We start from the raw sequence: 14,421 nt of genomic DNA on the forward strand, positions 1-14,421 counted from the left end.
AGAGTGCTTTGAAGTAGTTTTTGTGCCTCTGTGGGATGTGGACTGACAACTAACTTCCTGTGCCAAAGATTTTGATGAAAGATGAGTCCATTTACTAAATGACCTTGGAATCTTAGCTGGCCTGTTCAAACTTCTCCAAAAAGAGCTATTTAGGTCCCATAAGTTGAGACGTTTGTCGTCTATATGCTGGAAGTCAGCTACAGGTTAATTTATGTCTAGGTGCATAGGAGTAGGCTTTATTTGTTGAAAGCCATTTCTATTTTAAAGCCAGAAGTATTGCAAAGAAAAAACATAAATCATTAACTCACATTTAAGTGATCTTGCCTTTGATTTTTTCTGATTTTTTCTAAGATTGCAAGGTTCTCTTTTTCAATGCCTTCATCCTCAGATTTCTTCCCATCAGCTGGTTCCTCCTCCTTCATATCATAGTGATCCAGATCTTCAATGTCCTACAGGATAGAGGAAAATTCACTGTAAATAACTTAACTGCACCGCACTATGTATTAGTGATTGTTGGATGCCATTTCTATTTTGCTGTAACTTTACTCTCTCAGCCAACAGTATTCACTCAAGTGTAGGGAGCCTTCACAATATGAATGAGACCCAAATTCACAACATGTTTTTGGTCACAGAAACAAGCACAATAAAACCTCTGCAAGAAGTTAAGACTATAGTGAATTAGCCCATTAAAGTAGGTAGAAGACAGGAAGTTAAGGCATTTTGAACAGGGCTTAAGAATTCAAAAGTAACCACAGTTAGGGTGTCTCCAAGACGTGTCTAAAAGCAGGCTCTTTTTTTAACTAGAATCCTAGCTATATTACACTTCTGGCAAACAACGATTAAAATATCTGGCAGGGCTATAGCAACCCTTCAAGAAAGTAAAATATTAGAAAGCTACATGTACTTTATTCAAGGTGAACATTTCAGCTGAAGATTAGATGCAACAATTTTGGAATTAGGATGCGAGACAAAATTATGTGGTCAAGTGTTCCAATCACACAAGCCAACATTTCAGTTCTGAGTTTAGACTAAGACACTGAAAAATCTTCCACTCTGTATTCTGAGACAGGGTTATCCTGTTGCAGAGGAGCACTCTGAACTTAAGATAACTGCCTGAAAGGTGATTCAAGTGCTATTTGTGGAGGGGAAGGATGTAAATACCTTGAGATGAAAAAGGAAGCACTACAGCAGCCATACCAGCAAGCTATGAGTACACAACTATGAGATATGCTCCAATATGCAGTGCTTCACCACACCTGTGGGTACTCTTTATGCACCATCTGTTTGCATGGCAGGAAAACCTGGCCATAAATGCAACTTCAAGGATGTCTTATGTAGTACACACCTATCTGGTGCCCTTGACAACACGGTTTCCTCCAACCATAACAGATTTTAAACGGAGTATTCTTTAAAATGCTCATGTTTCTCAAAATAATGATATAGCCCCAGGAACCGTAAGCTATTTTCAATTTAGAAAATGGACAAGATTACAAGTTGAAGGTATCAGTGCCACACACAATGCCACCTGACAGCTTATAAATAACGACAAACATGACAATTTTTTTGTCTGAAGTAAGTCAAACAGAGTGCAAAAGGCTACTTACAAGTCTGCAAGCAACAAGAGCCTTGTGGCAGCAGAATATGGTAGCATACATACTACCTTTACAGAAACTCTGGCTCCAACAGATGTAGTCTGGATCAGGCTAAATATGGTATAAGAGAGGCTGATTCAAATTAATTCCAGAACATGGGTAACATTTAGATCTTTTCTAAAGGAAGACCTTTTATTCAGAGAACGAGTTGTTCGTTCTTACTACACACCTTCATTAAAAATCTAATCTGAAGTAGTCAGAACAGTTCTCCTATAATAAGGCTATTTCTAGTGGTTTAAAAAGCAAGCATCTTGGAGCTATTCTAACATGTTGTAGAAGTAATTGAAAGGGGTGGTTCTCACATAGTAAAAAGCGTATTAAAAGGAGCACAGTCTTGTCAGACAGTGACATAACCCCCTTAAAGTTTAGCATGTCTGTTTCAGATGTCCTTCCATGTCCTCCAATGTAGTACAGTTAAAAACTAGCTCACCTGTTTAACGAATCAGCAAACTGGTTTACTCTAACACCAGTCTGCTTCGATTTGGGAGGCACTTTCAGCTGTATCAGAGCCAGTTCATATGCTGCTTGAAATAGGAGTTAACAAAGCAAACTTACAGATTTGGCACACAATGTTATGTATTGTTTGACTAAAGCACAAACAGATGTCAAATTCTGGTATCCAAGTACCTCACAGCTGAGATCTAGGTTTAAGAAGAAAATTTCACTAGTTTTGCAGTCGAAGTGAAAGCTGACATTAAGGTAAACATCCAAATTTTTAATTACCTTTTCCATTGAACTCCAGGGAGATTACATTTTACAGTTTAGCTAAATAATTAGCCAGCCACTGCAGTGCAAAATGCCAGAATTCTACTAGATTAGGACAACAATCTTGTATCTACACATACTTCACCCATATCTTCTTCTTCCTCCTCCTCTGATGTAACTTCTTCTGTTGTTCCATTCTGCAATACAACAATGAGGTTTCTGCATAAATTATGCCTATTTTCCTTTCTTTCAAAAGCAGGAAGTCTACTATGAAAAAGAAAGCAATATATATGAAAGTTACACTTATCAAGGTCTGCAAAGGACGGAAGTTTAATGTAAAAGATACACAAAGGTGCTTTCCTGGAGTACAACAGTGAAGAGATTTTTGCATGAAGCAAAGATAAACAGAATGTCACAATTAATTTCACATTAAGCTCTAAGTGGAAACTTAAGATTCAGATAAGGATATCCTATTCTGAGACAAGGACAAATGCAATAAACAAGTCAAGCACATTGTAACTCATGATCTCCTAACCATGAAAAAAGATCACGGCTCTGACTAGAATTCATACACACGCTAGATCTCTGAAAAGAAAAAACCCAACAAACGTTAGACCTCTGAAACTTAACGGATTTTTGTCTCACTACCTAGAACTTCTATGCAACAACTACTATCATCAGATAGCCATTGTTATTAGATTATTTGATAAAATACCAAAACAATACATTGAGTTCATTTTTTATGGCTTTCCATTTCAAGATACCACTTCAAGCTCAGGAAGTCTGAGCTGCAGAACTACTCAGGAGCATTCCGATATGCTTGTCCTCTGCTTACTCTTCCTTTGGCAAAGGAGGAATGCCACTGCTGTACACAATGCAGGGGACTAGATGGATCCTTGGTCTGACTTACTAAGGCCACTCTCATTTAACTTGCAAATTATCTGACATTTCTGGCTAAGAAACACTCCATGAGTTTGTTTCTGAGTTTTAGAGCATAAGCAAGACTCTTCAACAAAGCTACTTCCTAATATTACAGGCCTATTGCCTTGTAGTTGCACTGCTATGTGGGTGGCTGAGAGAAAAGACCTATAGGATTACAGCTGGGCACATGACCAAAATTAAGCAAGTTATTTGTTATTACTATAGTACTGTCACCACAGGAAAACCATCTGTTACGCTACAGGAGTTTTTATAAAACGTTTCATCTTAACATGTATAAGCAAAAGAAGATATCATAATCTTATTAAAAATACAAAAAAAGAGCAGTTACTGTCAGTTACCAGTTCCATTTTCAGCACAATACAAAACATTTTAGTTAACCAGAACATTTCACAGCCCTTCACAACTCTTAATTTGTCAAGTGCACAAACAGTAAACAAGGCACCTCAGATACTCCCTACCCAAAGTAGCATATGGTCTTGATATCCCATGTCTCTGCAAGGGATTGAGGAGGAAGGAAAATATCAATAGTAGTTCATCCAAGTGCACACTGTAAAACATATACTCCTCAAGAAAAAGTAAACAGTGTTTAATCACATTTACATTTTGGAAAAAAGTAAATTTGGAAAGCAGTAGGAATGCACAGTGATTGGCTTGAACAGTATTTAGGAGGGAATTAAACTGGCAGCACTGGTATCACATACACACCTTTCAATGGTACAGAAACTCCAAAGTAAATTGTGTAATAGTATCGCACCATCATTAAATGGATTCTGCAAACAAAATTCAGATCAAGGACACCATAAAGCAACAGTGCTTCATATCTCAGTTCTGGCTTACACAAGGTTTAATCATTCCCACCATCTTGTTTCTTGGAGCTGAAAAAACAACTCCTTCATTGTCATAAGGAGGTGTCCACAGCTTTTTAATTTACCTGTCCAGCTGGTAATGGCTGATCTAACATTTCAACATCTGGGTGCTGAGGAAGATTATATAATCTGCAGAGGTCACATATTAATCGCTTCAGCTGTTGAAGAAGCTATAAAAAAAGAAAACATGGAAATGTCTATTTAAACCAAAGCACAGAACAATACATTTTGAATTTTCTTCACATGTCGGTACTGAACTTTCAGTCAGTGTAGAGCACTTAAATCTGCACGCACTGGAATAAAGTTTAAAGAACGCTCTTTTTCTCTGTAGTCATTGTAATGAAATCCCCACAATGGGAAACCAAGGACATGGCAAGTTAAAGATGGCTCCCATTCTCCTCATGTCAAGTGAAGAACGCCATGAGCAAAAGAATAATCTGCTCTAGCAGCACCATCCATTCCAGGCATAGGCGTATCAGCCACAGATCACTAGGGGATAATCAAATGGTCATATTTCATGAGACAAGATGGTCCATTCCAATTTCCTAGGTTAAAGAATCAGGTCTTCAAAAAGCAAGGAGGAACAGTCTGATTTTCCACATCCTGAATCCCTTTCTAGGGACATACCAGTGAGGCACTAGAAGCAAGACAAACGCTGTACAAGGCATAGAAACTAGCTAGCCTCTGAGCTAGAGCCCAAGTAGTCTGCTTGCCCTATCTTGTATCAGGTTGAGGCACAATCTGTTACTATCACCGATTTCTGTTTCCAGCTTTTAGCATTACATTGATTGGATTCTGTTAACTGCAAAATATGGAACACCTTTCACTCACTGTAATGCTATCCAGAAAATAAATTTAGTTCTGCAGAAACAGAGAAACATTAAATTTGCTTCTTGGCCACCACGCTAATTAAGTGAATTTCCATAGCTGTTAACTTTCTCTAGGCAGCCTCAGAGTCCTAGTTAAGGCCAAGACCATAGAAGACTGGACTCCCACATACCAATGGGAGTTTGTCTTGCCACTTGTAGAAGGCAGTGTGCAAGACAGCCATTTCTGTACACATAACCTTCAGCACCACTAGTAGTTAATGCTTACAGCAGCAACCTCCACTCTCCTTTAAGAATCTCTCCATAAAGGAGGGAGACTCAGGCAATGTGGCTTCACCCAAGGTACAGCATAGACCACATCATCCTGAAAGAATGATACCTCTACAACACTATTTGGTGTTTGCATACTGTATTTCTTAAAATATACAATAAATTAAGGTACTTCAGAAAAATCTAGTCACTCCAAAATATTCTACATGTCTAAAGCCTTGCTACAGGCCAGTTTAAATGCTCTTACCTTACCCTACTGCAAGTGAAAATTCAGCCTCTGCAGGGTTAAGAACTCATTTCCAAGCCCAAATCACTAGCATTGATAAGCAAATGTTGCCCTTATGCTACTGGAAAGCTTCAGTGCTTTTCCTTTCTTCAGTAGAAATCAACATTCCTGTTGAATAGGAATGTTATTTATTCATCGGAGGCCATGAACTGACATACCAGCCTGCATTACAAGAATTAATAACAATCTCTCCTACCGCACCATGTTTGCTGTTTCTCCATCATTCATGATGGTCATCCTTAACTCAAAAATAAAGCAGATGACACCAAAAGAACTGGTGTATCAGCAACACATCTCTTGTGAGTATATACATGAGATGTGGTAGTTTATGTTGCCAGAAGCTTTCTGTAACAATCACATTTTTCACCCGTGTTAAGACTCTACACCTGTTCGAAACTTCCTGGATGTCTGAAATATCAGGAAACCTTTTAGCAGGCAGAAAGCAGGTTAATCAATCAAAGTTACTCGGTAGACAGAATCACAGGTCTTAGAACTATTATTCTCAATATTTGTAAGATGCTTAAAGTTGCACTGCTACACATTTTGTTGAGAAAAAAATTTTCTCCTCACAAACAACACTGCTTCATGGAGAGTTGGAGCGTAAACTATAAAATTTCAGGAATTGTAATTTTTCTCATGTAGCTATGTAAAGCTATGTTTACATCTGTTATGAAGCATACAAAAAATCTAAATGGTGGGGGAAGAATACCACCACCAGGATTTGGCTGGTCCAAAGCTTGGAAAAGCAGATGAACACAATATTATATGTGTCTTTACAGACAGAGACAGTAAGGGCTGGGACGAGAGTTAAGAACTGCTTCCTGCTCCCTCCACTCCCCATCGTCTTCATGAGAAGTCCTGTCACCTGAGTTGAAATTCAGAAGGAATCTTTACAGCCAGGACCTAACACGTTGTAAGCTTCTCTCACTTCATTCTGAACACAGCACTACTGCAAGGTACACAAGCACTCTCAAAGCAACAAACTGCTGGCACAACCTGGACCAAATTACACAGTGGCTGTGCTTGAAGAGGTGTCTCCCTGCCTCCATCAGCACATTTTCACCTTCTCATTTGCACTGGCACCAGAGATGACACAACCATACAGCAGCTTACAAGCTTCGTGGCAGATCAATTCCTGATGTGCTGCAGAACATAAGCACCAATTTCACCATAAAGGGGGAGGCAGAAACACGCAGCTGAGAGCAGGAACCCCATTCCTTGGCAGCAGTCTACGCTTCGGGGTTAGCTTAATGCAGCTGTCAAACTGCAGTCTCATTTTTATAGCTAAGATGTTTTACTTGACATCAGTTTCTACAATCTGCAAAGGTGGTGGCAGAGTGAGAAGCTGATCCCGTCTCTACAACCCTTCTTCCTCATTACTATGTTTTTCCTCCTCAGGAATTCATTTCATACCCTTGATCCTTCTGCCACGGATCACCATCACCATTATCCCTTATGCTCTGCTCATAGGTATGAAAAATCATAGGATAATTTGGGCTGAAAGGCATGTCTGGAAGTCATCTGAACCAACCCCCTGCTCTGAGCATGGCCTAGCATGATTTGGTATGTGTTAATGGTACATGAATAGACTGTATCAAAAGGGATAGCAGATTTCTGCCATGTATTAATAATTTAAATATATTTTCAGGCTAACTTCACATACTTGGCTAATGTAAAATGAATGCTTAACACACACTTTGCTGCTATGAAGAACAGTGGGCTATCAGTATACCAATAGTTTCCCTGGAATACAAACTGCCTCAAGCAGAAACTAAACAGCAACTAGAATGCATAATCCACAGGGTACTAAAGGAAAAATGTAAATAGTCTGCATAAGGTAAATGCTTAAGTGACCAAATACAATGTCAAATTTATAAATTAATGATACTGATTATAATTAATATAAAAATAATCGCAAAATATAAAAATAACATATGCATCTACAATACAACTTTTAATGCTTCAGGAGTTCTGAGAAGTTGGTAGTTCTTATGGACACCATAATGTTGTTTTAGAACACAAAAATACCTCTTAGAATTTTTTGCTTCCTGTGTTAACATCTTACAAACCTGAAAACGGTTTAGAACAATTTTTCTGAAACCTATCCTACGTTAGGAGGCCTTCTTATGCATGAAGAGATCTTTCTAATGGAGGGTGAAAGCATTAACAATTTTAGGATACCTTTAATGATATTAATATACTTCTGGGTTCACTATGAAGCACCTTGTTTTCTGATTACCAAGAAACATGGACTTCAGAAGTATAGTGCAAGTATACACATTCTTCTATACGTATCTATCTACATATATATACACACACTATATCTATATAAAAATAAAGTAATTGATAAGTGTTAGCCTACCACTGAAGGAAACTCCTGAAGAAGGATAGAAGAGGAAACAGAGGGAAGAAATAGCTGTCACTTGGAGTGTGACCACTACTTAGCTATCAGGTGGTCTGCGCAGTAACTGGCCTCATGCATATTCAGCAGCCTTGGGCAGTTTCAGAAAGTACATCAAAGCTTCTTCCTGCATTTTGTCATTATAACCCCCAATGCATAATTAGTTGCCGCTGCATTGGTAGTTTGAAAGAGCCAACATTCTTTCCTGAAATGTCATCATGTGGGACTAAAACTAAATTCTTAATACAGAAGCAGTGTGCTTAGGGATAGCAGCTTATCCATGTTGTACACATACTTATGCCAGTAATTCTATACTTTTGACTTCTTCCATGCAAGTTTAAGCCCTCAAGGTTTGCACAGTGTGAGAATTAAAGCTGCCCATCCGAATTTAAGTCCATTTCACTACTGTCTTTAAAAAGCAAACCTCCAAATCATGTATAGTTATATTTAATAACCCATGAAGGAACGTTTGAGACTTTAGACTTGCAACTGTAACTTCCATTATATTAAACAGAACAATGAAATTGAAGTATTGAGCGTAATTGAAGTAATTGAAGAAATTGAAGTATTAAACAGAACAATGAAATTATCTTTTGCATGGCACAACCACTAGAAGGCAGCTGTCAGTTTCAGCTACCCACCAAGTCTAATGTAATGCTGATTTTCAGGATCTGAAAAGCAATTCAGGAGACACTAGGGATCAGAGAGAATTCTGTATCCCTTTCATCTGCTGACTGGAACTTGTTCAATATGAACAGTTGAGCAGCTAAAGCCTCCAAACCTAATGCTATCTATGCTGATCATGTTCTTAACCTTTCAACATTTTTAGTGTTTTGACAAATTTGCGTAACAAAAAGCACCATGCTGATGCCAAGGTAAGTAACACTATTTCAGACCCACAGAAGATTTTCCAGGAGACATGTGCATGATTTTAACTCAGTAAAACAGTTTTCTTTTTACCATGTCAAATGACAAGGCTACCATATACATAGAACTGTCAAACTTTTATGCCTGAAGAGCATGTTCTTTAGTTTCCCAAACAGCTGATACCTGTCAAAAGTTACAAATCAAGTAGAAAGGGCAGAGTAATACTAAAGAACACTAAATTAGGGTACACATGCTAGTAGTGCTTTTAGCACATGTTCGCTGTGCTCAGTTGAGCTCCTGGAAAAGTCCAATGCAATTTCCCATTCAAAATTTGAATGTTCAATAACTTTGAGTTTAGAGCAACATGGCACAAATGATCCTTTAGCTGCAATAAATTAAATGAAAACTGGTTTGAACATTCTAAAAGTCTAAATTGAACTGCATGAATTTTTAGGAGACAGTACGATAAAATCACATGCCTCTGGATTTCTACCGGTAGTTCCTTATCCCTTCCTACGCTACTCCAAGAAGTCTGTGTGTGACTTGCTCCAACACCCTTGAAGGGGAGGGAGGGACTTGCATGGGGAAAAGTTGTAGGGAGAAAAAACAAACCCCAACCCGACAAAGCCAAGCCTTTTGAGCAAAACAAAGCCAGGTTTTGTAGTGTAAGTATTTGCCTCTTCAACCACTCCCATTTGTCTTCATCTTGGCATAACATAATGTGGGGTGGATTCCTGAGAAACCAATGGGCCATCCACAGGTGTCTATTACATCAACCCATCAGCTTTTACATGGGCAAGTACAATCTTGATATCAGAAGCTGTTTTCTTACAACATACATAAGCAGTCTATGTGCATATGCAATTCAGCACAGCAAGTCCTATGCATGTTTGCAACAAAGCTTTCTACCTTATTGCAAGCAAACCTGTAGGTAGTTAAACATAGGAAATATCTTGTTTAAAACCTTTAGTCTGAAACTACTAGCCATACCAGCTTCAAGCTGGACAACCTTCAAAAAGGGTATTTAAGAAAAAAGTTGATTTGGCCACATTTTCTGCTGCTATACTGTTGTATGTCTTTCTATGCAGAAGTCACAAAGACTAAGAGATCTGTAACATTCTTCTAAATGTCGTTTAGTCTAGAGTTTAGGAGAAAATACACAACTGATGTGTGTCTCCCCTGTAATCAGATCCAACATAATACATTAAAACGCTCATGTTCCTCTGCAATGCCCCTTTGTTTTTAATGATGGCAAGGCCCGTGAAGACTGTCACCTTCTTGCTAGTTTTCTGATTATTTCTGCTAGAAGTCAAATGCATCCTAAATATTCTTTAGAAAAATAAATTTACACATCCTTATTTAACATCAAGTATGCTTGATTAACATCCCAGTAAACATCACAGGTGAATGATTTCCTGAGAAAGAACGTTCCCAATTTTTCCAAAACCAGGCAAACACTAAGGCCAGCACTTAATCCATGCAACAAGCAGTATTCTGCAGACTGATTGGTTTTGTATGCACCACATACATGCATGCATTGCGGTACACAAAAATAAACAAAAAATGTTAAAATAATCCGTTAATAAAGATTATCCTTAAGGGCTATTTAATATCCATAAAGCTGAATTTGGAGAGGAAAAACAACACTTTAAATCACTGAATTTGTCAGCAGGCTGCAAGACTGCTTTTTGTGGAACAAAGTACATTTGTACTGAAATTTATCTCCAAGCAATATTCAAGGACACTTACTTTCCTGCATAGAATGGTGTCCTGGTTTTGGCTGAGATAGAGTTAATTTTCTTTCTAGTAGCTGGTATAGTGTTATGTTTTGGGTTCAGTATGAGAATAATGTTGATAACACACTGACATCTTCAGTTGTTGCTAAGTAGTGTTTAGACTAAGTCAAGGACTTTTCAGCTTCTCATGCCCAGCCAGCAAGAAGGCTGGAGGGGCACAAGAAGTTGGAAGGGGACACAGCCAGGGCAGCTGACCCAAAGTGGCCAAAGCTATATTCCATACCATGTGACATCATGCCCAGTATATAAACTGGGGGGAGTTGGCCAGGAGGGGTGGATTGCTGCTTGGGTACTAACTGGGCATCAGCTGGCAAGTGGTGAGCAATTGCATTGTGCATCACTTGTATATTCCAATCCTTTTATTACTATTATTGCCATTTTATTATTATTATCATTATTATTTTAAACTGTTTGTATCTCAACCCACAAGTTTTACTTCAGGGTTCCACCCCCCCCCCCGATTTTCTCCCCCATCGCCCTGGGTGGAGGGGAAGTGAGTGAGCAGCTTCGTGGTGCTTAGCTGCTGGCTGGGGTTAAACCATGACAAATGGGAAAGTTAATTTTTATATATGTATATATACATACACACACAGCTCTTATCACTACATCAAAAGGGTACTCAAGTGAGATATAATGCCTGATAGTTTTCTGAAATACAAAACTACCATTAGAATCTGTGCAAAAATTTTTCTTTAAATAACAATCATCCAAAGTCACAACACTGTTGAAACTTATCACTAGCTAAGGAACATTCTCATGAACTAGAAGCTATCAGGTCAAGTCTTCACTGAAACCAGGAATTCTTTGTATTAGTTACCATTATAGCCATATTTTGGAGAATACACATTCTCAAAAACACAAAGCTTTTGCCTCCATAATCAATCACTGTGCAAAGAAAACTCTATAAGAGCAGTTTTATTCAGTAGTTTTAAGTTCTCATGCATTTCACTGTCAAATTATTTCCAGAAAACTTCAAACTGTGTAATTACTGGGGCTGAAACTTAACTTGTTTTAAAGAGCAAGCATTTAAATCATCTCCTCCTTGCCCCAAATCTTTTGGATTACTTGTGGTTCACATGTTTTTGGAAGAGACACTTGTGTTTACAAAAAAACCCAAACAAATAACCCCCAAACTGAACTAATTTAATTGTTTGTTAATGTCACAAAGCTAAATTAACACCCAAAACAACGAAAACACTTGCTCACCAGAGTATTGCTCTTCTTAATATCTTCTAAGCGCTCTAAGACTGAAGTCAGGTTCGGGTCATCTGATTCTACAAACCATATTGGTGATGAAGAGGGGTAAGACTCCTGTCAAAAAAAGTAACACAAAAGACCCAACAAATAAACAAACAAATAAAGCTTTTAAAACTCATTCACCCCAAAAATTTCACAACTAAGTATTAACATCGCCTTTTATCTTACTCTAAGTCAGGTAACATAGAAGCTTTTAACACAGCATTTTTAGGCAACACAAGAGAATTTGAAGGAAATCCAGCCAACTGCTTCTTCTAGTATTTCATTCTATTGATCAGATGATGGACATATGTAAGAAACAGTGCTGAAAAGTTTAAAGCCCTGGGTGTAGCTGGAGCAGGAGGGAGAAATTTAGAAATGCAGTGCAGGTTATCATTACCAAAAAATGGAATCAGAAGTAGTACATGTCAAAGAATAAAACTACATCAATGCTAATTTTTCATAAGAATACAGATTCTTCCAAATAAAATCTGTGAAAGCAACAGCCAGGATTATTCAAACTGTTCTAGCACTAGCCCTCAGACTGAAGCAATGTAGCTCAAGTCTCCTGCCTCAGAGGACAAGTTAATGGGCAGATCACGATGCCAAAAATCTACAATTTTATCTTTGTACCGTCAAGCCTTATAGAGGACTTTCCACTGTTGAAAGCTTTGTTAAACAATATATTGCATACAACCCTATCAAAAAAGCTTACAGAATAACTTTTTTCCACCAATAGAGTCCTACAGCTGTTAGGCAGGTGCCAAAACACATCCTAGTGACAGTGAGATTCAAATGGGTTCACAGGATTGGAAGTGTACTTGATTTTGCAGAACACGTTGTGATTAGGGCACATACAATGCATGGAACAGATGTGGCCCACAACCGCTCAAACTATCCATGACAAGTGATTTTTCTGCCACTAAGCTGCCACAGCATGCAGCCCTTCAAAAGGTGCTAGAAAGACCCTTGCTACGAAAAGGTAAACAGAAGTCCTTTGCCTCTCCTTTAGATGTTTCAAAAAGCAATTCCAATTTTTTCCTAACACAGGTTTGGTAACATTGCGAGGATGGAGGAAACCACATAGCTTCCAACTCAACAGTAAGTGTCCCTTCATACCATTGACATGCTTGGGGTTTTTTTGTTTTTAGTTATTTAAGGCGTTCTCCACTTCTCACCCATTCGATTAAATTCTAGTAGCTGAGGACAAATTGCTGAACCTCAGTTTTATCACCCAGATACTATCTTCATATTCCCAGGGGTTACAAAAGACTATAAGAGAATTTTCATTCATTTCCCTCACTGAAGTTTAAAAGGAAGAATTCCATATTTCTCATTCCAGAGACAACAAATCATGCTTTATTCTTTGAGACTTAAGAGTCAAGGTTCCTACTGCTACTATAATAGGTGACTCCAAAATATGCACTATGCTTACAAATTTACACTCTTTCTTGATTGCATTGTGTATTTTTTTGCTTTATAGTTTTCAAGACAGCAGTAAGAAGTTTCACAGAAGGAAGACATCACACCTATCTGTCAGTGTTACTGTCTGGTCTTTAGTGATTCCCAAGCAAATTTAGCCTTAGCAAGCTCTCAAAGTGCAAGTCCCAAAAGAAAAACCCAGACCTTCCTAACTTAGACAATCTTCTGTCTTTTCAAAGATACTGGTCTCATCAGGATACAGAACACTACCCATTTGAAAACTGGAGAAAAATACAAGCATGTTAGAATTGGCTTTTAATAATGCAAAGCTTACTTCCTAACTGACCTTCTAGCTGAAGCACTGAACCTCATGAAAGAAGCCACGTGATTAGATAAAGGACATCAGCTTTGGCAAAACAGACTATCAGAGCAGAGTTCTCACCTGGCAGCATACTCAAGGGAAGTTCTAGCTCCAGAGGTCTAAGATTCCCACCTGTAAACTGAAACTTTTGCATAAACTTTTTTAAAAAAAGCTCAATCTCCCCACCAAGATTATATATTTTTTTTAAATCACAGCTAAAAATACCTTAGAAGAATACATGATATTCCTAGCACCTTTATGAAAAGACAAACTGTTTACATCTTTCACCTTCACTTCAAAGCATACCATACACAAAGCAGAGACCTTAGAATATCTATTCTTGATTAAGTAAGGCCTAACATCTCAAATGCATGTCAAGTCCAGTGCCCAGCTTGCCAAGATTTTAAGGCTAAGGAAGGCAAACAGATGGGTAGTTACGTGTGGTTTAATCACTTTCTTCCTTTACCAAATACAGTACCTTGGAAAAGTGTATTTTCTCCTCAGTTTCACTTAAGACACTCTTAAAAGACTAACCACTAACACTGCTGGAGAAACAAGGTTGAATTCTCAGCTACCGTTGTGTTCCCAAACTATTACTTTTAGGAGCTACATTTCATTAAAGATATTCTAGGTTTTGTACTGATAACATGTCACTCATTTTTAGTAACATACAAGCTACCTGTAAAGTCTTCTGCAACAGTGCAATATTCTTACCTCAAGACTTTCATACTGCTCACTGGATCTTTACACACAGTGGGGAACATCAGAAGGGAGACTCTGCTAACCGTGG

General features: G+C 38.2%; 1 protein-coding gene across 3 annotated transcripts in view; it reads right to left on the reverse strand.

Moving 5' to 3' along the window:
- Positions 1–14,421, reverse strand: part of UBE2Q2 (ubiquitin conjugating enzyme E2 Q2) — a 54,071-nt gene that overhangs the window by 24,267 nt on the left and 15,383 nt on the right. For 2 of the 3 annotated variants that reach the window (XM_069797915.1, XM_069797912.1), the window contains exons 2-5: positions 11,819–11,923; positions 4,231–4,335; positions 2,498–2,554; positions 309–449 (exon numbers count right to left, since the gene is read on the reverse strand). In XM_069797915.1, coding sequence (XP_069654016.1) covers positions 309–449; positions 2,498–2,554; positions 4,231–4,335; positions 11,819–11,923 — 408 coding nt within the window. The remainder of the gene's footprint in view (positions 1–308; positions 450–2,497; positions 2,555–4,230; positions 4,336–11,818; positions 11,924–14,421) is intronic. The other variant, XM_069797914.1, reaches the window with a different exon arrangement.

This window comes from Haliaeetus albicilla, chromosome 12 (assembly GCF_947461875.1).
Source record: "Haliaeetus albicilla chromosome 12, bHalAlb1.1, whole genome shotgun sequence".
Classification (NCBI taxonomy): domain Eukaryota; kingdom Metazoa; phylum Chordata; class Aves; order Accipitriformes; family Accipitridae; genus Haliaeetus; species Haliaeetus albicilla.